Source organism: Ascaphus truei, chromosome 7 (genome assembly GCF_040206685.1).
Source record: "Ascaphus truei isolate aAscTru1 chromosome 7, aAscTru1.hap1, whole genome shotgun sequence".
Classification (NCBI taxonomy): Eukaryota; Metazoa; Chordata; class Amphibia; order Anura; family Ascaphidae; genus Ascaphus; species Ascaphus truei.
In genome coordinates, this window is record NC_134489.1 from 29,165,504 (window position 1) to 29,192,397 (window position 26,894).

Genomic DNA, 26,894 nt, shown 5'->3' on the forward strand with positions numbered 1-26,894 from the left:
AAATTCGATCTACGGACCAAGACAGCTGATCCGCAGCGTTCCCACGAAGAGGCAGAGACGCCGGGACTCGCGGCTCCAAAGTAGAGCTGGGATTGTTATCCGATATGCCTGTAACTTCTGCTACATTGTAAGTAGCTTTACACCTTTGCATGACACATTATATTAAACAGTACTTCACTATATTGGCCTCTTTTCGTTATTTACAGAATCTACGTCAGGATCCTCCATTCTGGTGATTCTTTATTGCAGTGCTTTCATTCCTCTCACAGAGACCACCATTAGAACTTGTAATCCGTGGTGGGGAATCAGCCTGTCGGCGTATCTCTCACTGCTCCTAAAACGCCTGCAGTGAGAGACACGCCGACAGGCTGATTCCCCCCCACGGAGCCAAAGCAGTGTATCTTCAACATCTGAGACGAGATCTCGTGAGAGCCGAGGCCACGTGATGCGGAAGTGACCGCGCGAGGGAACTGTACTGGTAACCGGCGTCCTTCTATCACCGAGTGTGAGAGACTCGTTATTACTCTCAACTGCTTATATGTAACTCACGGAATGTGAGTTGGATACCTATTTTGTTATTTTATTAACATTTTATTAAAAGGTTTTACACTATCCTTGTTTCTCCTTTTTATCCCCTACCTATTCTCTTCATGAGATCTATCTGTCAGGTACATTCTGAAATACAGGTACACCGCGATTGCTGTGGAACATTGTGCAATCAGCGACCTTGAAGAAAGAAAGATCCCAGGCAGAAACATACAAGTTCTGAAAGCAGAGTTCCTGATCCCAGAGTGGATAAAAGGCTGTTACTTACTTTATTAAGTGTAAGTGCATATCTCACCAATTAATCATCTGAATTGTATAGATATACTGCCCTATGATGTTTCTTTTTCTCTTTCCCTATTTATTTGCGCCTAGGTCACTTTCCAATACAATTTCCAGGCGGCAATTGTGGAGCCGTGGACCAAAGTGGCAGCAGTCTGTAGGGTTAGTTGGTTTTAAAGGGTTAATACCTCTCGTATATTGATTGAGTTGGGCGTGGTTTTTATTTATTACTGCATTAACAATTTGTTGAGAGTTGCGCTGTTTGTATCTTGTTTATATATATATATATATATATATATATATATATACACATATATATATATATATATATATATATATATACACACATACAGAAAGAAGAGTAGCGCTATCAGTGTGTTTGGTGCGTTCTAAAATAGTGCAATAAAAATTTGTGTTATGTAAATCGGTGATAACGTGAAAAGTAAAATGAAAATAAAATAGCAATTAGAAATAATAATAATATATATATATATATATATATATATATAACAATTTAAGTTATATATAAATAACACAAAAAAAGTAGAGATGGATGAAACAGTGTCCAATATAAAAATAAAAATAGAACAGACCAGTCCAATGTGTGAGATGAAAAAACAAGTCCAGAAAAGTTTATTCCAGTCACTGTATGGGGAGGCAGCTTCAATATGATCTAGCCAGATCAAGGGAATCTACAATAACAAAAGAGAGAAGCGCCAGCTCCCTAGCCTAATACTGTATGTAAAAGACACAAATGTATTCAAATTCAAGAGGGGCCGCCAGGACATGCACTCTCTTCAAATATATAAAAAACATTCATGGGAGACAATCTGTAAAATTCCAAAACCATGGAAGAGGAAGGTGCAGCCTTGAAGTCAGAGCAATGATGTAGATATGCAGGCATATATTTATCAGTATAGATGTCATCAGATGAGAGGGGGGAGGGATGGTGCTCTTCACTACAGTGGTGGTGTAACTGTATCCACAGAATCACCCCTCGTAGCACTTGGAAGGGACTCTCAGCGTCACAGCAGGAAATCCACACTGTGTATCCAATGATCGGAGTGCCGCCCCAGCCGTGTAGATTGCATAACCTCTCTCCTTTCACTCTGTGCCAAGCAAAATCGCCAGCTCTAACCCACGTATGGCTGCTACAGTGTCCACATACACTCTTCCTGGTTTGCGGATGACGTCAGTGCATCATGCGTCACGACGTCCGACGCGTTTCGTCACCTGAGTGACTTCTTCAAGGGATGATTGGCTGACAGCCTCTCTGTATATTTATACCTGACCAGTGATAATGCCGGATTGCTACCCTGAGGAAGGTCCCTGTTGAGATACCGAAACGTTGGTTTTGGTGTCTTGCGTTATCTTTAATGCAGTTTTTTCTATACCACTGTGTGCTGTCTCTCTGTCACCGGACCACCGGACCAGTTCTGGCTACTCTGGTAACTATACAAGTTTATTATCTGCTTTATGGGACAAGCATCAGCATTTTGAGAAGGCCTGTGTGCAACACTGTTATGCTATGGACTATATATATATATATACATATATACACACACATATATATATATATATATATATATATACATATATATATATATATAAATACACACAATGTATTTATTTTGTATGTTCTTAAGAATGAAATACTGTATCCTCAGGGTTTTACAGACACCTCTAGTCTCTAGGATAATTTTGTAACAGATAAACCAGTTATTAAGTGTGAAGAAATACTGTACATAGAGAGCCTCAGGAAACTAGAAACGCCCTTGGTTTGTTGCAGTTAATGCCACGCATTATAACTATTGAATGCTACGTGACAACAAGGCATGCTTTCACCTGTGTCATCTAATCCAGATCAGGAGACAGAATCATGACTGAGACACTGATGGAGATCATAATAACTGAGCCCCCTGTGCTAAGCAGTGATATCCGGAAAACCTGACCTGTTGGTGGCCCTTGAGGACTGGATTTGGCCACTCGTGAGTTAACTCATGTAGTGCAGGAGGGGCCTACAAGCACTGAAGGGGTTAAACCAACAAACATATTAATTGTTTATTGGAATAACTTACGTTGTAGGATACATTTTAGTATGTGGATGGAAATGACTGGCTAGAATTATTAAGGCATAGTGCAAATGAAAATCCTTATTTTAATGACATTTAAGTAGGCATGTGTATATACTCCCTGTACTGTATGCATAGTATACAATACATACTGTACTGTATACATTTTTCATATATTTAATATATATTACACATTCAGTGGTTTACAGAAGTATTCCCCCCCCCACCAATAATGTCGTTGTTGAATGACAAATAATGTATGCCCATTTTTTAAACTATCTATTTTTATTCAAAGCTACAAAGCTGTAATTGTTAAACTGAACACTGTTATAGGAGGAGGTTAAATGTCAGCAAAGTAAAAGAAAACTGAAATTTACTGTTTGCATTAGTATTCAGCCCCTTAAGTCAGGGGGTGCAAACTTTTTTCCCTGCGCCCCCCTTCCAGCAGTTCCCCTCTCTCCACACCCACCACCCCATCCACCCCCCACCCTCGCTTACCTCGGCTCAGGCGTTGGCTTCCGCGTCATGACGTCACATGACCTTGCAGCGTCATTTGACGCCGCGTTGCCATGGCGACGCGTCTAAGAAGCCGCCGTAGCCAAGGTAAGGTTTAGAGAGGCCTTTGCTGCTCCCCCGTCCCTTAATTTAAGTGCCTTCGGGAAGTGCGCGGGGGGCCTCTGAGACCCCCCATGTTGGCGGGCCTGGTCATCAGCTGTCTCTCTGCTGCTTCTTCCTGGATGTCCCACTGCTACCTAAATCTTAACATAACCAAAACCCAACTCTTACTCTTCCACTGTCACCCCTACCCCCAAATTCTCTCTCAACGTAAAGAACGGCGTCAACAACCCAAGCCCACAAGGTGCCATCTTTGTCTCTGCCTTTGTCTTAATTCCTAAATTCAGTCCTGCTGCCTTTACCTACAAAATATTGTTAGAATACAATTTTTTCTTACTCGGTTTCACTTACAATTTGTATTCACTCATCATGTCCCGCCTCGGCTACTGAAATCTCCTTCTAGTTGGCTAAAATGCCATTCAACTGTCGCCACTCCAATCCATCCAAAATGCTGCTGCCAGATTCATCTACCTCACTCACCTGCTCTTCATTTGCCGTTCCACAATGCAAACCCTTACACTGGCTCTCCATATCCAGTGACATTAATTCCTAGCTCTGACATACAAAGTCCTAAACCAAGGGTGCCCAAACTTTCTGCACTGCGCCCTCCTGCCAGCTCAGTCCCATTGCTCGTGCTCACCCTTACCTAGGAAACGGCGTCAAATGACACGAGGGATCATGTGATGACATGTGATGCCGCAGTGTCATTTGACGTGCGTTATGGCGACACGTTGCCAAAGACAAGGTAAGTTACAGAGGCCTCGCGTGCTCCCCGGTATTTAATTGAAATGCTTTGGGGAAGAGCGCGGGGCCTCTGTAACAGCTGCGCCCCCCAAAAAAAATCCAGTTTGCGCACCCCTGTCCTAAACAATGCTGCCCCCTTTTACATTTCAGCCTTTGTCTCCAAATACTCACCTAATAGGTGTCTCCATTTTGTTCATGGCCTATGCCTCTCCTCTCACTCCCGCCTACAAGACTTCCTACGCGCTGCACCCTATGTCTGGAATTCCCTACCAAGCTCAAACTCTTCCCCAGCATTCAGAAAACTCCACTGCTTATGGTATCTCCCTACCGCAGTACCGCAAGGACAAATCCTCCATCATATCCGTATTAAAGCAATGGGTCGCACCAATATATTGTATATTTACTGCAGACTGCTGTCGTAAATGGCTATGTGTGCTTAGTAAGTGTTCTTCAGACCTTACTCTTAGTATTAGAGGAGGTTGGGAATGAATAGACAGGTGTCAGACACAACATCTTACATATTGAATAAATAGCACAAATATTCTTGAAATTGTGGTGTGAAAAACTGGCTTCAGCTGGTTATTTTAATGTGGGTCAGAGAGAAAGTCCCGGTGGGATCTCTATGACATCTAACACATCCCTGCTAAAGTCATTCATCTAATAGGGAGGAGGAGTCCATGTGACAGCCAAACGCTGTGCGCTGATTGGATGAGGGCCGTGTCATGTTAGCTGCAGCTGTCCCACCAGGGCATGCTGGGAGTAGTAGTTCTGCTAGTAATGCCCTGCCATACTGCTCTAGGCAGCTAGGACTACATGTACCAGAAACCCTCGAGCCCAGAGCCCTGCATTGGCTAGTGGGCCCCTCCATTCACATGCACTCACACACAAAGGGCTCAGGAGCTGCAGGTAGGAGCTGCTTTTCTGCCCTTTTACATATATAGATTACAGCAGCTGATCTAATTTGGGTTTATTTAATATATTTTATATAATGAGTGTTAACCTCTCAGCTGCCAGAGGGCCCTAAAACACACAATGTGTGTATGAAGCAGTTGCTTTGCAGTATTAGCACACAAAGGGATTATAATGTACATAATGAAAATTAAAATGTAATCTATGGGACGTGAATGGTAGGATAGGGACCCCTGTCCTGCAGAGTTCACTGTCTAATCTTGATATCACATTTATCATATAGGCTTCCCTCATGAAGACATTGAAATATATGGACTTATATACAATTAATGAAGGTAAATGTTATACATAGAGTGGGGGTGCCTGATCTGCAGAGCTTGCAATCTAATCTTTATATAGTATTTATCATGTAATCAGCACTTTGCAGGTTTAGCACAGACAGGGATTATAATAGGAATTATAATATAAATAGTTATATATTGGATTAGAACGTCAAAAGTGTGTGTGTGTGTGTGTGTGTGTGTGTGTGTGTATCACAGTGTAGGCTTAGCACACAAAAGAATGATTATATTGTGTCTTGAGATTTCAAGGGATCAGAAGCAGATCCAGGTCTAGAAGAGCAGGAGATGATTCGGGCAGCAGCATTTTGAAAGGATTGTAAAGGAGAGCGGTGGGAAGCCAGATAAAATAATGTTGCAGTTATCAATATGGGAGCGAATGAGGGCATGCATTAGTGCTTGTGGTTGAGGAACAGGAAGGGGCGTATCTTTGCAATGTTTGCTAAGTAAGTATTGGCAGTATTTAGTAACAGCGTTAATATGAGGGGAGAAAAGGAGGAGTCGAATGTAACCCTTGGCAGTGCACGTGGGACATTTGGTGTGGATGGAAGTGTTATTGACTCTAAAGGAGTAAGGAACAACGGGGCATGTTTTGGAAGAGATAATGTGGAGCTCGGAGCTTAGACATACTGTATTAAGTTGGAGGTGATGGAGGACCATCCAGGCACAGAGATTGCTGATAGGCAGTCTGTAATTTGTGATGACTATGCAAGTGTAAGGCCAGGTGCAGATATAGTTGCGTGTCATCAGCATAGAGATGATGGCTGAAACCAAAAGAGAGAAGAGTAGGGGGCCTAAAACAGAGCCTTAAGGTACACCAGCAGAGAGATCCATAGAGATAAAGGAGGAGTTAGCAAAAGAGATGCTGAAGCAGCAAGTAGGAGGAAAACCAGGGCAGTCAGGCGAGGGATGCCAAGAGAGTGAAGACTATAGAGGAGAGGTGTGGTCAACAGTATCAAGAGGAGAGGGAAGAAAAGAGTTGTTTTCTTGAGATTTTGTAATATGGAGGTAAATAGCTACTTTGGTAATTGTGGTTTCAGTTGTGTGCAGTGCGGAAGCCCAATTAGAGAGGGTCTGGTAGGTTATGGGAGTTGAGAAAATGAAGTATGCGTAAACAAACAAGACGTTCCAGAAGTTTAGAGGCAAAAGAGAGACAGAGCAAGTAAAGAAAGGGAGGTAGGGGTGTCAACAACAATGCTATTCTTTAATATTAAACAAGAGCGCGCAGACAATAGGTTGATCTAGAACAGAGTAAAACTATATGTAGATCGGGTGCACGGGAACAGTGGGCTTTCCCTTAAAAAGTCCCAAATAATCTACGAGAAACTGCATTCCCAGCACTCCCTTGTTATAAATGCAAGCAGTCATTAGTGCGTTTAATAAGGTCATTATCTTTAATCGCAAAGGACCACAGAAATGGTCATATCCCACAGCCAAAAATCAATAAATGATATATATAATTTGCTGAGAGTTCCTATCAGCCGATGGATCAAACTCACAGATGCAGAAAGTAACTGGCAGATGCAGGAAAGAGTCATGAAATCGTCTTAAAGAATATAGTACTTATCATGAGTAGCAGAAACCCAAAAATAGTGGTGGGTTAAAAACAAAAATACATTCTTTTAACAAACAAACAAAAACAAAAAAACCCCAGTAAGAGTCTCCAAAGAGATATAATTTGAATTAATTACCAAACGAAACAAAAGCATCCAAATCCTTGATTTTTTTAGCATGGTTACATTTGTTTTAAGGAAGAGCCCATTCTTTACAAAATGTTGGTTCGAGGTCCGCTATCGAGATTGCACCTTTAATGTCTAGTAAGTTTAGAATGGCTCTTTCTCCATATAGGATTATAACACAGCAAAGGAGATTGCTGTATCCGTTTTCCGTCGCCTAGGTTGAGTTTCCCGTGCTAGAACATCTGCTCCGGTGACAATGCAGAGTGCAAGCAGTCAGATGGAGCTGCTGGCAGAGAGGATTGTGAAACACGCAGTCGCGATCATCCACTTAATGACTGGAGAGGTGAGGCTCATGGGAAAATTGTTGTGTAACTTAGTTGGTATATTATTAAACTTGATCAGGGATGGAAAAGTGCTGAGCAGGGCCAGCTTTAGGGTAGATAGATAGGCGCGGTCGATTAGGGCACCAAGCAATTGGGGGCATGCTGAAGGACCGCACCTATTAACCTATCGATCTACCCAGGACCGGTTTAACCATTAGGCAAACTAGGCGGCCGCCTAGGGTGACAGAACGGGGGGTGGTCTCCATCTAGTTCACCTGATGCAATGTTCTAACAGGCAGGGGATTTCCCAGAGCAGGGAGAGATGGGCGGAAGCTGGGCAGATTCCTCCATCCTGATTGGCTGCTGTTGGGTAATGCAGCCAATCCGGAGGAGCTCTCAGGAGCCTGAGGGTGGCGGCAAAAAGAAGGAAGCAGCATGGGCGGGGGAGAGAGGTGTGCCCGTGTGTGTCAGTGGCGGGGAAGGTAAGAGATTGTCAGAGAGAGTGCAGTGGGGGGGTGGGGGGTGGAGGGAGATGCGTTAGTGGGGGGTGGAGAGAGCATCAGTGGGGGGTGGGGAGAGAGCATCAGTGGGGGGTGGGGAGAGAGCATCAGTGGGGGGTGGGGAGAGAGCATCGGTGGGGTGGGGGGAGAGCGTAAGTAGTGGGGGGGAGAGAGCGTCAGTGGGGGGAGAGCGTCAGTGGGGGGGAGGATTGAGAGCGTTTGTGGGGGGGATTGAGAGCGTCGGTGCGGGGGGAGAGATTGTCGGGGGGAGAGGTGGAGAGAGCGTCGAGGGGGAAAGGTGGAGAGAGCGTCGGGGGGGGGGAGAGCATCAGTGTGGCGGGGGGGGTGGGAAGGTAGTGTCAGTGGGGGAGCACCCTAAGGATGGGGGTGGGGAAGGGTACTAAATGATTTTACACAGGGCGCCTAAATAGCTAAGCCCGGCCCTGGACTCACCTAAAAATATCATCCTGGCTCCTATGTTGCGGCGTTAGCTTAGATTGCAGGGCTGTTGAACGCGGCAGTCACTGACAGATCAGTCAGCACTGCGCTGCTTAGCCCTGCGGTGGTGGGGGAGGGTAGTAACGCTCTGTTACTATGCCCCCACTGCTTTAATTTTTTACAACAAGCTAACTTGTGGGGACTGTGGGTGTGTCCCAGATGCATACTGGCACGCACGCTGACACGGAGGGGTTGTTACAGTACTTCGCCCCTCTAACACACTCTGGCGCCTAACAATTGTCTGGCTCCTAAGTTCACCCATGTATACAATCCTGTGGGTTCAACTCCTGCCTGGGCCACTATTTTCCTATGCCCAGGACATACTTGCAATGAATTAAAATATTGAAATACAATTTCTTGACCCCTACGCTGCCAGTGCGTTGTGGCCTCTGGCAATGGAGGGGTTAAAAATAAATAATGGTACTACTTAAAAGATTTCTGCTCAATTAGTGATGGAGTAATGCGACCTTGTTCAAACAAGCCAGGGGTTCAGTGGAGATCCTGAGACAGGTTGTTACATTTGAATGCAGCATTATTTTCTGTAATTGTGTCTGCCCCTTTTGCCCATAACAGAGTAACATGCCAAAGAACCCCATTTCTGAAGCAATCCCTACCTTAGAAAGAGGGGGGGTCTGTTGCTTATCACTTGTATTCATCTTATCTATAGTTATCGAGACAGAATTGAAGTATGACACGCGAAAGGAGAATTCCCCCCAAATTGACCTATTTTGAAAGTGAGCCTAATGTCCTTTCAATTATATTTTAAACATTATTTATATTTTTTCCTTAGCTGTTGTTTTTTAATATAATTTTTATTTATTCACATTTTAATCGGGTCTGTAACTGTGTCATACACCTAAAAGATAAAAATATGTTAAGCTGTTCATGCACTGTCTTTATACATAACTAGCTTTTGTGCCCGGGGAATGTAATATTGAATACATGTCCCACCCCCCCCTGCTGCCGGCACATCTCCCCGGCCTAGAACCCACCCCCCCCTCCTGCCGGCACATCTCCCCGGGCCTGGATGTAGTGCGGGGTGAGATTTGTGTCTGTCTGTGTGTGTGTCTCCACCCGCTGCCGGAACATGTCCCCGGCCCAGCCCCCACCCCCCTGTATGCGGCATATATCCCGCGCTGCTGTAGCATGTCCCCTCGCTGCCGGCACATCTCCCCGCCTCCCTCCCCCCCCCCCGTTGGTACATCTCCCCTCACTGGTGGCACATTTTCCTGCCCCCCCCCCCCCCCGTTGGTACATCTCCCCCCGCTGCCGGCACATGTCCCCGTCCCCTCCCAGAGCCCCGCTGGCAGATCTCCCCTCGCTAGCTGGCAGATCTCCCGCCCCGCTGGCACATCTCACCCGCACATCTCACACCACACACAGAGACACACACACACAGCCCCGATCCAGGCAAGGACACGCCCCCTCCCTTAGTAGCCACGCCCCCGCCCCCCGCTCCTGCTCTAACAGATTTGGTGGACAGACGAGGGAAACTTAGAATGTCCATAATTTGGGAGGTGAGTCACATTGGAATCTCAAAATAGTTACGTTGACCTACAAATCCACAGCAGAATGTCCAGTGAAAGTTTTGTTGTGCTACGTGGTGCCGTTTCTGAGATTTCGATGCTTCTGACATACAAACAAACAAACGGAATCCAACTTAGAATTATAGTATAGATGTATAACCCTGTTCACCTAATATCCATGTATTTGTAACCATGTATCTGTCATCTTAACTCTGTGCCCAGGACATACTTGAAAACGAGCGGTAACTCTCAATGTATTGCTTCCTGGTAAAACATTTTATAAATACATTTAAACAGGCCCATTGCTACATGGCAAACTCTGTCGCATTTTGTAACTTGCTCCAACCTCTCAGGCAGCACAAAGCTGTTTCCCAGGAATAATGCAAATATGTGTTCTTATCAGGAGCTTCTCCGAGAAGGATGTTTGCTGTCCAGTAATGTCACAAAGTGAGAGGGGATTCATTTCAGTTTGGGGCTCATTTTTAGGAACAAAACACGTTGTTTAAAAATTAGTGCTTAGAGGAAAAATCTAGGAGTAGAAACAGACCCTCGGTTATACAAGTGTAATAAAGATATCTTTAACAAATACAATTCAACTTCCTTTTCAAGTCTCTATCCCTCTGTGTAGGACGAGACGGAATGTAATTATAGGCTACTAATTTATACGTTATGTGGCCCATGCAGGTAAGGAGAAAAGTCTGGAGCGATTGCTGACAAGAGTGAACAGGGGAGCCCGACTTAGTAAGAAAAATATTACATAGTTTATTGAATCATAGAACAAAAATGAGATAACGTCCAAAGCGACTTCTCACGTGTTGCACACCGACCATGGTGCTTTTTTAAGGAGGGTCCATGTAGTCTATCTCTCATCATAGTCATGATTGTTACAGTGAGATAAGAGATATGGGTGGATGTTTACAGTTTGAAACACAAAGAAGTGATCTGCGTACATTGAGTCTTTCTTTTGCACTATAGGGAGACACAGAAGACATCAGTGGTACATCAAGCCTGTCCGTTTCATCAAAGGACAACAGGAGAAATAACGACAAGCTGGTCATAGAGAGGATTGTAGAACATGCTTCACAGATCATCCATCTGCTGACCAGCAAGGTGAGCGCTGGTAGACTATAGGTAATACTAGGCTTTTCTCTACTGGGTATGTATGGGATAGGAACATCTGCTTTTAGATGATGGGCTCTTACTTGAGTCTCTGATAAGGACAGATCCGATGTCTAGAAAGGGAGGATTTGTGGCAATGGAAGACCTAGGCCAAGAAGACTTGGTTAGAATAGACCTGGTTTGAGTAGTGTGGATGGCGATTTCCTATTGAGTATAAAACATAGTTTGTATAAAGAAGTGTTGAGTACAGTGCTTCTTGGTCAGAGCACATTCTGGATCAAAGAGTTGAAGACTCTGAAGGTCGTTATACCTTTTAATGGACCAACATGATATTATAGTTCTTGATAAAATAAATTATAGTGTACAGAGCATTTGGAACATCACAGGTCTCTTAACCCATACAGCAAGTGGAACCATTCGATTCGTTAATACAATTAGTTTAGAGAGAGAAATAAAGCTGATATATAAAATTAATTGTATATGAACTGAAGTGGAATTAAAGAAAGTTGAAAATGTTCATGAATTTTTTATTTTAATGAAAAATCTTTACGTAATATAGAAATAAACAGTTAACAGACTGTTGTACAATTTGCGAAGGCAAACACGATCTTAGCTTGCATTAAATGGGTAATGGATGGAAGGGAAGTAAACATAATCATGCCCCTTTATACAGCATTAGTATGTACTGTATGTATACAGCGCCATTTAATGTACATAGCGCTTCACAGTAGTAATACACTGACAATCATAGAAATAACAAATAATACAAATAACAGATCATGGGAATAAGTTCTTCAGACATAAAAGTAACATTTCGGAAGAGGAAGTCCCTGCTCCGAAGGGCTTACAATCTAATTGGTAGTAGGAAGAACGTACAGACAGTAGGAAGGAATTCTGGTAAGTGTGTCTGTAGGAGGCCAAGCTTTATGTATCATGTGTATAGTATTAGCCACAGTGCTACTCATATGCTTCTCTAAGCAAGTGTGTCTTAAGGTGGGTCTTAAAGGTGGATAGAGAGGGTGCTAGTCGGGTATTGAGGGAAAGGGCATTCCAAAGGTGTGGGACAGTCAGTGATAAAGGTTTAAGGCAGGAGAGGGCTTTAGATACAAAGGGGTTAGAGAGAAGACATCCTTGAGCAGAACGCAAGAGTCAAGATGGTGTATAGCGAGAAATTAGGGCTGAGATGTAAGGAGGGGCATAAGAGTGTAAAGCTTTAAAAGTGAGGAGAAGAATGGAGTGTGAGATGCAGGATTTGATCGGAAGCCAGGAGAGAGATTTCAGGAGGGGAGACGCTGAGACAGATTTGGGAAAGAGTAGAGTGATTCTGGCAGCAGCGTTTAGGATAGATTGTAGTGGAGAAAGGTGATAGGCAGGAAGGCCGGACAGCAGGAGGTTACAGTAATCGAGACGGGAGAGAATGAGGGCCTGAGTCAGAGTTTTAGCAGTCGAGAGCAACAGAGTAAAGGGCGTATATCTGTAATATTGCGGAGGAAAAAGCGACAGGTTTTAGATACGTTTTGAATGTGAGAACGTTTTGAATGTGAGAGGAGAATGTGAGAGAGGGCGTCGCCCCTGAGACAGCAGCATCAGCAGCAGACTCCGCTCCCGGCTTTGATACTAACAGACTGCTGCTGCTCTTAGTCAGTGCCTACTGTGCTGAGCTCACTCAGCAACGAATCAGAGGGCTGGTTCTTGCAGCAGCTTCTGCTGCTGTACTCCTCAGCTATTGGCTGCTCTCCCTTTATATGCTCAGCTATTGCTGCTGAAAGTTGGCTGAGCATAGAGACTGTTTCCTTGTGACGTCGTGCTAGACGCAACCACCTTGTATTCTCCTGTCTTGCCTGCTGCGCTATCCTTATCTTGCAGTACTATGGAAACCTCGGCTTACCTCTCAACGATCTTGTCTATCTCCAACCCTCGACCACAGCTAGTGACCCCAATGATCCATACCTCCTCCGACCAACGACCATGGCAAGTAATAAGACGATCCTCCCTTCTCCAACCCTGACCCGGCTACCCATGACCACGACTCTGCATTCCAGACGCGATCTCGAGGCCTTAGGTCGGTGTTTCTGTATCCCCACCTCAAAACCAGAAAAAAGAAAAAGTGCCGGAAAAAGCGCTTACATATAATGCATAAAATATATGTGTATACTCAATGTGTTAAAAATAAAATTAATCTTAAACAAGAGTACAAAGAAGCTCACATGTATGTGTGAGGTAGGCAGCCTGGCAACGCTGACTGAACAAAGTCAGGAAACATACAGGGAAAACAAATACAGACTGGCGCCTTGGAGAATAAAGTCCAACAAATATCCAGATACACTGGCAAGAGCTATGCTCCTTGTGGGACAGTCCTGTTCATCCGGGTCAACCTTGTAACTTCGAAATATATGGAATAAAGCACAAAGATATTACATAGTGTATACTGCTGTAAATATAGGACAAACTAACATATAACACTAATGAACAACACTGACTGACAAAGACAGAAAACAAACATTTAACATACAAACACAAGGCATAAACACAATTTTAACTATTTTATTAAAATATAAAATGGACACAATATATCCATAAAAAGAAGAAAGTTCTCTGTTGAAGGCGATCTGGTGGTTAAAACCAGAATCCTACTTGCAACAGGACAAGTTAAAGCTTGCATGTGTGTCCAAATCTTTAGCAAGGCAGCTGCTATTCTCCGCACAGGCGTCTGCAGCTCCTGTGGCAATGCTGTTTGTGTGCTCTGTGAAGGCACACGCGGGGTGGAGGGGCTGCTCCTGGATGCTGGATACACAAGGGCTTCAGCTGCTGTACAATCACTTCCTCTGGTAGCCGTGACCTCTGACACTACATGTTTCATGAAAAGTCACTTCCTCAGGTGTATCGTGTAATTACCTGTCTTTGGCAGCATGGAGATCATAAGTTATTTTAGTAAGGGCTGTTTCAGTCGAGTGAGCAGTGAGGAAGCCACATTGTAGAGGGTCTAGGAGAGAATAGGTGTTGAGAAAGTGGAGCAAGCGAGAGAATACAAGACATTCAAGGAGTTTACAGGCAAAAGGCAGGAGGGAGACAGGTCGATAGTTAGAAAGTAAAAGAGAATGGTGAATGGTGCTTACAATTACATGTATACTCTGTTGTTCCAGTAAAGCTGAATGTATTTAGAATGCTGCCTGAATGTCCATAATTAATGAATCCATATAAAAACAGTCCACAGGGGAATATAGACCTAATGGTGTCCACTTGACAACCACAATAATTGGTCTCTGTATATTCCTTCCCAGGTGATAAATAAAACATATAGCAAGGCTCCAGCAAAAGGTAAATATATCTGGCCTCTTGCCCTTTACCTTCCAGTGTTGATCCGGACAAGGCAGTCACTTCAGAGTGTGCAGTCCTCAGGGATAGTTGCAGCAGATTCAGTAGGAGACAGGAGCACAGCCAACATCCAGATAGAAAAAATAAAGAATCCCAGGGCAACTTCAGATAAAAATAATAGATTTATTAGGATAAGCTCACAATGGTGGTGAAGAAACGCAAGGTTTTGGGCACCACTCCTTAGAAACATTATGGAACTAGACACAGTGCAGAGTAGACCCACCAAATTAATAAAGGGAATAGATAATGTGACTTATGAGGAGAGGCTATCAATTTTAGATTTGTTTACATTAGAAAAGAGGCGTCTAAGAGGGGATATGATAACTATATACAAATATTTTCGGGGACAGTACAAGGAGCTTTCAAAAGAACTATTCATCTCAAGGGCAGTACAAAGGACACAGGGTCATCCCTTAAGGTTGAGGAATGGAGATTTTCACCAGCAAAAAGAAAGCGTACATTTCAGTAAGGGCCGTTAAAATGTGGAATTCATTACCAATGGAGACTGTGATGGCAGATACAATAGATATGTTCAAAAAAAGGTTGGACAACTTTTTAGAAAGGAAAGATATACAGGGATATACCAAATAAGTAAACACAGTAATCTGATTGCCGATATTTGGAGTTAGGAAGGAATGTATTTTTCCCCTTATGAGATCATTAGATGATGTCTCACCGGGGGTTTTTTTTGTCTTCCTCTAGATCAATATACTGTAAACACAAAAAATATATAGGATAAAGTATCTGTTGTCTAAATTTAGCATTGGTTGAACTTGGACATATGTCTTTTTTCAACCTCATCTACTATGAAACTGTATACATTATTTAAAATAAGAGAGAATTATTATCTATGAATGTATTTACTGTATTTAACTATAAATGCCAAATATAAATTGGCAGAATAAACATGCTTCTGTTGAGAGGTATAAAATAATTAAATAAAAAGTATATTCTGAATGGGGATTACCGCGGTGTGGGATTATGAGTCTCCAGAATCATTTTGTTGTAATATATATTTTGATCCTATCTTTTATTTACTATAAATGATCAGATCAGAGGACAACCATCATTTGAAAATATGAACATATGTCTGAACATACCGTCCAAACATGAACCTTTTCTTCCGACGTGGCAGATTACAGTATTTTTCCAGTTAATCTTTTTAACATTTAAAGGGAGGAGTATATAATACAAAGCATAAACAAACCTAGATATGCAGTGCTTCCTAAAATCAAAATCAAATCAATTACATGTTGAATGGCTTATATAAGATTACCAAAGTTTAGGTACTGTTATGTACATGAATATCTCTCATAACTTTCCCATTATAAAGGTCATGGACCACAACTGGTCTCTTCTTATTAAGGACCAATAATGCTACTAGTACTCTACATTACGCTTTATTCTCAGACTGATGGCTGAGTCCTGGAATCTGTTTCAGGCGCCAATATTCTCAGACGATCTCAAAATCTGTTTCTCGGAGGAGAAGAGGGAGAGATTGGGTGAAGGACCGAAGACGTTTTCCAGAGATGTGACGCTGAAAAAACCAAGGCCCCTTAGCTCAATGGGTAAGAGAGACGTTTACATGTGACATTACATTTACTCCTAGACCTCAGATTCACTAAGCTGCTTTAAATCAGTGGAAAAAATGATGTTATGCCAACTTAAACCGGAACGGGCGTTAGTTTCGGCCCATTCACTAAGCTAATTGTATGCAGAAAATAACTTCTGTGAAGTCATCAGAATTTGTTTAATGATAGTTCAAAATAGCACTTGTATGCTAATATTAGCTACTATGTCTATATGCAAAACTAATTTATCTGATAGAATAGGAGGATCCAATGCGCACTCACATCCAGATGATATAAAAATAAGAGAGAAAACACAATAGTGTAATTCTGTATGTATTCGATATAGATAGAGATGGTAATGCACTCACATTTAGTAAGGTAAAACAGGCATCTCGGTTAATCAGTTTAACCAAACTGTAGTAGGGAAATGTCAGGAGTCAGGATACTTCTTATATGGTCTCCGACGGCAGGATATTCCCAATTTCTCGCAGGCAGCAGGATATTATGCGAATATAGAGAAATAAACACACATAGTGTAATACTGTATATATAGATATAATTTCTATAACCATATAGTGTATCAACTCACATTGTGTATAAGTAATACGCCTTTCGGTTGTTAAAGTAACCAACTTTTGATGTCGTCTGGAATCATAGGGAAAATCCCAGGCAAAAAGAGGAAAAGTATGCAGGAAAAGGTAGAACAAACTTTATATAAATAAAAAGCACTTACAGAGCTGAAAACATAAAATTAACCCAAGGTAGTCCAAAACATGTAACCCCACTCTCCGTAAAACCTAGTGCTGGCCATGCACCCAGGAATACCACACTGAGGGGGTACAGAGCTTCAGACAGCTCCTCAAAATCTGTAGATAGTCAGCAGCTGGCTCTAGAAGATTGCTTCAACGCGTTTTGTCCGAAAGGACTTCTTCAGGGGGCTTTTTATTAATTTATCTGATAGTCAACTTAACTAATAAAGTATTGAGAAGTCTTCAGATTCATTAGCATCCTCTACCTAGCTAGAGATAACTGTGTGAATCCCTGAGTGTTTTTACAACTAATCTACTCTTCTCCGGGAGCAATACAGTTCACAGAGACCCACAAAGACATATTTAGTACAGGGCCAATTCACTTGTATACCTCCAAATAGTCGCCTATGTTCCACCTGGTGGGATATCTGGGAAATATATTCCAATTCTTGAAATTCGCATTTTTCTTGGGGTGTGTCACCACATGGAGTATGGTGGATTCTATATGGATGAATGTAGGTAAATGGGCCCTATACTAAATAGGTATCTCTTCTCTCCAGCAAATGCCATATGTCGGTATCTGGATGGGAGTAAGACCAGGCGTAGGTATAATTGTAAATAACGTTAAATGATGTCCCATCCCAGGGGTTCTCAACTTCAGTCCTCAAGACCCCTGTGACGGGAGGGGGCAACCTGGCTCACATATAAAGGTTAAGCCAGGTTTCGGTTACCCCTGATCCGTGTATATGGGTCCAAGAGAGTTAGCTCTTGGGTCCAGTAAGATGAAACCATGTATTTTCTGTAACCATATTCCCATATACGGTCCCCTGCAGGGTTGTGGAATAAGAATGCCAAGTAGGGTTGTGATTTCCCCCAGGAGATAGCTGCAGGAAATGACTTTGGGAGCAGGGAAGATTATTAGGGAATCCCTATAGTCAGACCCATGTGTATTTGGGCAGCAATCCACTGTATGCAATCAAACAGGGATTTCTGGTGAGTTTTAAGCGGGGTTTTTGCGGAGAAAGTGGTGTCAGAATGTGCATATCAGGTCAGGGAGCAGAGTTACCGTTCCGCGATAAATGTATCCGACAATCATGCCTGATTCTCGGATACTTGCAGGCACATTGTCCCGGCAATGTTTCCCCTTAAAAACGTAACCGCGACTCACCACTAGGGTACCCTGCTTCAGCATAGCTCAGAAAGGTGAATGAGGCACAGGGATGAACAGGTATCCCTGTAGCTGATGGAATCCCTAGGTTAAGGGGGGTACTCCGGTTAGTGCCAAGGTTTTCCAGAACCTGTATTGGGTTTGTGGGTGCCCCAACCGAATATAAGGTTCCCCAAGGTTTTTACTTTATTAAAGTATGGTTTATAGGGTGTTATACTGTATGTATAAAAATCCATGCAGTCAGCCTAAGCATTTGCATAGGAGCCAGGATGTCTGCCTAGCCATCTGAGCTCAAAGAAGACCCAGGATGTCAGAGGTGTCGGGCCATTTGGTAGCAAGGAGGGGCAGAGGAAAAGGCCCCACAAGCCATTTTGGTTCTCCCAGACTCTGCAGAGCCTTCCCCGCAGATAGCCATGCCCCTTTCCCTGACATCATCAGCCAGGTGGGCCCTGCGCTGATTGGCTGGTCGGAAAGTTTCCCACGCTTTGAGTCCATGGTAAACCATAGGACACGGTAGTCTATAAAGGGGGGCTACCGCACTCAGAGCTGCGGGTGTCTCAGTGTCTATCAGCCTTTTCAGACTTAGAGATAATCTTGGGACTGGTCCAGTGAAGTGCCGGTAAGGTTCCCAGGGGCATTATGGTGCAAGGGTTTCCTAACCAAGCTGAGGACTGGTTCTGAGGAGTAAGGTTACTGTTCTAGGCATAGTCCAGTGACGTGGAGTGAACAGGGTAATGCCTTTTGCTGAAGCAGGCGTCCTGCAACTAGGAAAGTCTAGTTCTCAACCCCCAGACCCCAGTAAGTGTGTATATTCTCCGTATTTTGTGTTTCTGTGTGTTTCCGAAGTCTTATCCAAATAAACCTCATTTTATTTCACTGCCTTGTTTTGCCTTGTGACTGATCCCTTAAATATAAATGGTGTTAAAAGACCTGGTCTACCGTGACAACCCTCCCAACAGGTCAGGTTTTAAGGACATCCCAGCTTCAGCACAGGTGGCTCAATCGTGGGGGTTCTTGAGGACTGGAGTTGAGAACCTTAAAGGAGCTTGGTGAACTGGGATTGAGTGTCTTTTAGCCTTATTAACTTCCTATTCACACTAATGTTAAAATTAATGCTACTGTTGTAAAGGGAGCAAACCCAGGCAACGTCATGTTTTTTGGCTTTGGTGAATACAGTGTTATGAATGACGGGCGGTCGCTTATGTTAACATTAGTCCGTGTTGATAGTAAGAGCGACGGCGCAAGCGCCGAAACAAAATGCCAGAAGGCAATGCGTACGGCCATAGTGCGTATGTGCACAAGAGCAACAAGGCGGCCGATACTTGGTCAGACAACATTTTTTGATTGTCGCACGACGGCCAGGTCATGTGCGAGGTTCAGCCAATGAGGGCGAACCGCTCACGTGACGTCACGGGCCCCAAACATTGACTTAGAGCTGCTCTTGGTCGCGTCTCCTTCCCCAGACCCCACAGGCCACAGATCGCCTGTGCAGCAGGCGCACGTGCGCCTACTATGTACAGGGCCTTATGCTAATAGAGCCTAGGTGGCCATTTTCCAAGCTACATAACATGCAGTAGGTGACGGGAGAGGTCAAAACGTAGGTCTCCTGAAAATGACTATTTTAAAAGTGCACATTACCAACATTATTTACATTTTTTCGTACCCGTTTCTTTTTTTGTTTCATCGACATTGTTCTTTAAACAAAGCCTGCCGCAGAGAGTTCGCGTGCTGTTTAACCCTTTGTGCGCCGTCGGATGTAGCTACGTCGTCATGGGGTTTGGTACACCATGGGGCCCATTGAAGTAGCAGCTACGTCATCATCTGCCGGCTCGATTGTCTAGGGTAGAACTCGCCAGCAGAGGAGCGGAAGAGAAGGACGACTCCTCTTCTGTTCCGTCACCAGTGAAGAAGATACTACGGGACTACGAGGGCCGGCAGGGCCGTGGCACTCATGGGGTTAATATCACCTGCTTTACGCCACCAGAACAGCTGCTACATATTATGTATTAGCTGGTGGGAGAGTTCAAAGGAAGAGGTCGTGCATGAAGCTGGATAGTGGGAGTCCCGGGGCATTTGAAGAAGTACTTCACAGAAAGAGTGGTCGATTTGTGAAATAGCCTCCCAACAGAGGCAGCAGAAGCTAAATCAGGAAGGGAATTTAAAAACATGCTTGGGATAGACGTTAAGGTTACGCTAAATCTGAAATCTAGCAAAGGATCAAAATGATTTGATGTTTAACAATGCAGAGGAACATGGGCAGATTAGGTTGGCCAAGTGGTTCTTCTTTGCGGTCAGATTTTATGTTTCTATGATCCTTTAGGGAAAAATGGAGTCAAGCACACCAAAAATAGAAAGCATTCAATCCCTGATGAAGGTGCTGTAAGCACCGAAACGTTTGGTGCTACTGTGACTTATTTTAGTCATTAAAATTACCCTTTTTGCTACCCATTGAACACTTTCTATTTTTGGTGTGCATGACTCCATTTTGCCATGATTATCACATCCTAACCAGATTTTTTTTTCATAGCACCCACTCTTGATACTTTGTATTGCTTTAGACCCATGGTAGGGGCATCCCAAGTGGCTGGACCTGATTCTTTATTTTTTATAGTACTCTATGATTCTTTAGGAAGTACTGTATGTGGAAATTACCCGTTTGGCCCGTATCTGCTCTGTTTGTGCATGAATTCTGTATCTAAGGCTGTCATTGTTTTCATCTCAATACATCTGCCAAGTCTGAATTGTCATTATCTCACCTTATCCCTGGGTTGTGATCTTCATCTCAACGAACTAAAACAACATATTTATTGTCGAGGTTGAGTATTAATTTATGCAGGCTCACTTATCATTTATCATGTCTGAATCCTGGTATTACACACGTCTGAGAACTTGTGTATTAGTGACTTGGGAAACAGATACTGTACCATAACACTAACTATTCTTCAAATCCGTAAGAACTAAACTAATTCTTCATTGACAGGTTATGTCAAAAGTGAGGATGATGATGATGAGGAGGAGGAGCAGCAGCAGTGTGAGAAGAGCGATCTGGATGATGAGGAGACAGAAAGACAGAGCGAAACATGCACAGGTCGGTGAGGAACCGACCTTTTTTAAAAGAAAGGAACATTTTGTGACGAATTAAACAATTAGAATCTAATTGTCTAACTTAAAACTAATGATGCTAATGTCAAATATCTGGTTGCTTTGTTTTATTTGGAAGTTTAGCAATATAGAAGGATTATGAATTGAAGGAAATATTTTGTGCCCCCCCCCCCTCCAACCCACCCTGTACTTACTGTAGCAGAGAGCCAGTGCTTCCAAGAGTTTTCTGTGCATACTCCTGTTGAACCCACAGTGGCATTAGACACAGGGAACAGCCAGAGGAAATCAAACCCCAAACTGACGTTAACAAAGGATTTAAAAATACACGTGTCAGATTTAGGTGAAAAGGTGTCAATCACCCAGATGTGCCCCCTTAAACACTGTCATTAGTAGATTCTGCACAGGACAAGGACAGGGTTTGAGCTGTTCGAAAAGAACCAGATGCCGTGGGGCTTGGTAATGGATCTCAAGACACACACCAGCCTTCATTTTCTTATGCAGCACTGTAGTGTACACAGTGCTGTAAAAGGTGTTTTTTAGGTACACGTCCCCGACACCAGATGCACAGAAAGAAATAGGGATATACCCAAAGTCACACAGAACCAGGTTAACCTGCTTCAAAACACATCAACTTGCGGTTAGGGTATTGGTTTTGAATGCACAAGCGTGTGGGTTTGATTTCCCCCTGAGCCACTTTACTCTGTGATGTTAGATATTGCAGGACTCCCTATTCCTGGAGCTATTGTACATGTGCTCGCCATGGTTGAGAAGATACTTTAGTGTATCTGCCCCTCGTAAAAGAAATATAATAAAATAATAATTCAAGAAAAAGGCAGTGACATCCTTAAGAAACATTTTTTTTTATGTGCTGTCTATTTCTTTCCTACAGATGGAACCCAAGGGGGAGATATGCAGGATATAAATGACTCGTCGCTTTACCGACCAAACTGGAAAATTAAATATAATAAAGTTTCCCAAATTTACCATGGAAAACAAATCTGGAGTTCATCTAAACCAAACAGAAAACAGACGAATAGTTCAGAAAGCTCACCAGAGGAATCCATATCCCGTGAAAGCCAAAACCTTCTGTATGGTCGAGATCGAGAACATATGTCGGGTGCATCAGTTCTTCAGGAGCAGTGCATAAAACGGAACACTAACACAGTGAAAATCCACAAGGGGGTTCAAGCAAAGAAGTATAAAAAAAGGGAGTTTGGTACATTGAAAGAACCATATGATGGTGCTCATCAAGAGATCATTACAATGCAGATTCCAGATACATATACAGAACGTGGGAAAACCTTTATTGGCAGCTTAGGTAACAACCAACTATCCCATGCACAAGAGAGACCACATGAATTTCCTGAATGCGGAGAAAGCTTTAGTAGTATCTCCCGTCTAGTTAGAAATAATGCAGCCCACGCTGTAGATAACCTCTCTCCAACCACTGATGGCGAGGAGAGCTCAGAGCTAGCTGACCATCAGGGAAGTCACAGTGGAGAAGTGCCCTATGCCGTTACTGAAAGTGGGGAAAGTTTTGTTATAGAATCTGATATAATAAAGGTTCCGATAACCTACAGCGGGGAAAAGTCCCATATCTGCAGTGAGTGTGGTAGCGGGTTTGTCAGCAGCTCAAGTCTTCTGAAGCACCAGATAATCCACACGGGAGAGAAGCCGTATACCTGCAACGACTGTGGGAAAAGTTTTAGCTTTAGTTCTAGTCTCATTAGGCACCAGCGGGTTCACACAGGAGAGAAACCGTATGCCTGCAATGAGTGCGGGAAAAGCTTTAGTATCAGCACAACACTTGTTAGACACCAGAGAGTGCATACAGGAGAGAGACCCTACGCCTGTAAAGATTGTGGGAAGAGATTTACCTGTAACTCACACCTTGTTATTCATCAGAGACTCCATACCGGAGAGAGACCCTACACCTGCATTGAATGCGGGAACTGCTTTAGCAACGGCTCCGATCTTGTTAAACATCAAAGAACACACACTGGAGAGAGACCGTATTCTTGTGATGAGTGTGGTAAATGCTTCAGTATCATCTCAAATCTTATAACACATCAGAAAGGACACAAGGGAAAAGGTCACTGTAAAAAGAGCCCTTTACAAAAATGAAAACAGGGAACACGGAGCACTATCCAGAGAAATAATGGTCCAGAGGGGACTACTTCATATAAAAAAGACTTTATTGGATCATACAAGAAAACAAACTCCTGTAGAAGTAGGGGAAACACACAGCGTGTTTCACGCCTAAAGCGCTTCATCATGGTGTCTGACCAATAACAAAAACTGAATGCAAAGAATAGACGTCGGTTTACTAGAAGGTGACTAGACTAGAAAATTTACCAATAAGAGATGACTAACTTCCCAAGGCAGTGGTCAATGTTTCAATAGGGTTTATTGTCCCAGTGATATACTGTAACACTAGAGTCTCACTCAACTTTATTATGTATGATGGATTCATTAAGGACTTGATAAGAATTCATCATATTAGCAACATGTGGAGGCCAGAAGATATGACCATCATTGCCATTTTCTGCATTCTTGACAATCCTTCAGTATGGACCAATGTCGGCTTGATGGATCATTTGGCTTAAACTGGTATAGGTCGCTCTTGTGATCACGCTCTATATGGTCACCCTAATACAGAAGAAGACTACAGCATGCTCTTATTTTCATTAAAACATAGGCATATTTTATTATCCTCAGGTTAAAGACATTACAGAAACGTAGGACTAATATTTCAGTCATGTCCGCATCATGCAATGAACGTATCACGAGGATCTCAAAGAGAAAGGCACAAGGTAGTATTTCTGGTAACTAGAATGATTGTAAATACTATATGAGCTAGATATATACTGGACACTATATTAGAAAACAACAGCTTAACATTATAGTTTAAACCAACTCAAGTTGCTAAAATGTTGCATGTTAAAAGCATGACATTAGGAAATGTAAAAAAAAAGTTGGAATTAGTATTTGATCAGTATTGTCTCATACTTGTTCTTGTGCTAACGATTTGGGCAAATGATCACATATTGTAAGAGCAAGAATCGGTTATCTTCAGGAGAAAGGAGGAGGTGTTGTGACAACTGTGGCTCAAGTGTTGCGGGTTACTTACACGCCATAATCTGGATTAAATCAACCTGTCTACCAGGACATACTAGAAAATGAGATGTATATCTCAATGGATCTTCTCCCGACAGGAAGCTGATTGCAAGCCAACATCATCATGGAAAATTGGCTCACTTGTAGGCAGCAGCTTGGAGGCCATCTTTGCCAAGGCAAACACCTTTTTCTTAAAGGCCTCTTCCTAAGTAACCAGGGAATCCTATTGTGGTTCTACACAGGGAGACTTCTTCACTAATGCCCAACCAAAATGGCATTTGAAACCTTTTTGTTTTTGTTATTGTGTAGATTCTTTTATATATATATTTTAAAGATTTCTTCACAAAACTGTATAGTGGGATATCTGTTTTCACCTCTAGTTTTTTTCCCCTGCTGACTGATTTCTTTTTTTTTTTTAAACGCAGTATTTTATTCCTTGAAATTGAGCACACAATTTAAACTTAATATGACTGTAAGGCCCCAGATTCACTAAAGGATGCTAAGCTTTAGTACACCTTAAGTCCTATTCAAGCTCCCCTTTAGTGAATCTGGGCCGAAGTGACATTAGTAGACCTCAAAAAACCTTATCTGACAAGGTGAAGATAGGTCTGATAAAAATGCTTTGCGGTCTCCATGGAATGCTGTGCCGACTGGTGAGGTGGAGAAAGTGAAAATAAACAGCAGGAGTTGCCATGTGGACAATCTACTGCAGGTTTCGGACCTTTTACAATATTAATTAAAATAGGGGAAAAGAAGGTTGGAAATCTGCTTTAAAGGCCATCACTGTCAAAATAGGTCATAGGTAGGATGGGGATCTGCACCTTTTCAGTATGCATGTCATTTTTATATTCTACTGGCGACGAATGCAGATAATTATAACCCAAAGGGACTACATGCATTTCGTATACCAAGTAAACATTCTAAGAATGTGTAGCATGTGCGTATGTTCAACGTAGTGTGCCCTATTAAAAAAATAAAGGTTAACACACAGACCATTAATTGTAAACAATAGAGCAAAGCTGTTTAAACCCCTTCATAAAAAGGTATCTACTACTGGACGTTTACCATAAAGAAACAGAAAGGGAAGAAATATTTTTCAAAATGCATCATTGAGATATAGATATATAGATCATGTAGCCATTAAAGCGTTAAAGGGTTAGCCTCCCAGATCTAGTATAGTGGCCATCCCTGTTGTAGGTGGATTATGTTCGCATATAAATAGTAAGTTTCCTTAATAGGTAATGGGACTGCCCTGATCCAGCCACAGTTGTCAGTCCCCTAACATTCTAAGAACTGTATTCCCGGATAGCCAGTCCTGGTTATTGTTTGCTGCTAATGTTCAATAAAAGACTAGTTTTTATACAAATGTTTCTGGTGCCATTTCTGAGTGGTTTCTCCCCAATACTGCCCTGAAACTGGGGATTAGCAGCAGTCAGACTACCTGGCAGCACCCATGCCTGCATCAGTATCCAGTAGCCCCGGTGGCTACTGAACACACACCAGCGATCCCGTCCACCCACAGTGACACTGAAGACTGCCCCTGGTACTACCCGCTTAGGAGTGACCATACCCAAGCGCTCCTCCCGATCTATATTTCCTGCATTGCACCTCTGACCACTAGGCTACAGAAACCAACATTCATACTGTAAATACATGCACGCGCGCACAGGGAGTGCTGCAGATCTAAAACGCACCCAAATAGCCACCTTAATTCTTTCAGTACCGGATCTCCAAAGCAGGCCATGCTCCACCACTGATGACGGAACAGAAGAGGAGACATCCCCCTTCCGTCGGCCATCAGTTCAGATCGCTTCCTGATCTGCAGGACGCGATCTCCCCTAAGACGAGCATTTTTTTTTTGCACAAAGTTACTACATGGTGGGGCACCCCCGAGGGCCAGAACCCATTATGTAGTAGCTAAGGGTTAAATGAGCATTTTTATTTCAATGTCGCCCGAGTGCTGTGGGAAATTTTAACCAGCATGTTGCTCCCCCAGCCATGGCGGCTGCCGGCATTTACGGAGGTATCGCGAGAAGCAGGTTTGTCACCAAGCTGAAATGAACGTGTTTCAGCTCCGATGACCCCCTGCTTCCCACCAAATATAGGGTGACCAGATTTACAGAAGTAAAAACCGGGACACATTAAAAAATATATTTTTTGAACAATTGACCACCAACTGCGCCCAGTCCCCTTTCTGTCTCTCCACACACACACACACACAATCCCTCCATTCTCTCTCCCCCCTCCCTCCATTCTCTCCGTCATCCCTCCATTCCCTCCCGCATCCCTCCATTCTCTCCCCCTGCCCCCATTCCCTCTATTCTCTGCCCCTATTCCCTCTTCCTCCTGTCTCTCTCATCCCATTCTGCGTCTCTCGCCCCATTTTGTGCACCTCTCGCCCCATTCTCTGTCTTGACATTCTGTTTCACCCGATTCAGTGCGTCTCTCATCCGATTCTGTGTCTGTCTTCACATTCTGTGTATCTCACCCCATTCTGTGTGTCTGTCACCCTATTCTGTGCGTCTCTCACCCCATTCTGGGTGTCTGTCTTCACATTCTGTCTCTCACCCCATTCTGTGCACCTCTCCCGCCCCATTCTGTGCACCTCTCTCGCCCCTTCTGTCTTGACATTCTGTTTCTCTCACCCGATTCTGTCTGTCTTCA

General features: G+C 43.2%; 1 protein-coding gene across 5 annotated transcripts; it reads left to right on the top strand.

Moving 5' to 3' along the window:
- The first annotated feature begins 5,109 nt into the window (after positions 1-5,109).
- On the top strand, positions 5,110-25,782 carry LOC142498850 (uncharacterized). 5 transcript variants are annotated; one of them, XM_075607442.1, is made up of 8 exons: positions 5,118-5,162; positions 5,449-5,500; positions 7,352-7,525; positions 10,714-10,770; positions 11,005-11,139; positions 15,934-16,091; positions 20,992-21,099; positions 22,003-25,782. In XM_075607442.1, exons 6-8 carry the CDS (start codon positions 15,938-15,940, stop codon positions 23,235-23,237), a joined length of 1,497 nt encoding a protein of 498 aa, XP_075463557.1. In that variant the 5' UTR covers positions 5,118-5,162; positions 5,449-5,500; positions 7,352-7,525; positions 10,714-10,770; positions 11,005-11,139; positions 15,934-15,937; the 3' UTR covers positions 23,238-25,782. The 5 variants fall into 5 exon arrangements, with proteins under 5 accessions (XP_075463553.1, XP_075463557.1, XP_075463554.1 ...); XM_075607439.1 differs by lacking the exon at positions 10,714-10,770 and having other exon boundaries at positions 15,965-16,091; positions 22,003-25,775; XM_075607438.1 differs by lacking the exons at positions 5,449-5,500; positions 10,714-10,770 and having other exon boundaries at positions 5,110-5,162; positions 15,965-16,091; positions 22,003-25,775.
- The last annotated feature ends 1,112 nt before the right edge of the window (positions 25,783-26,894 follow it).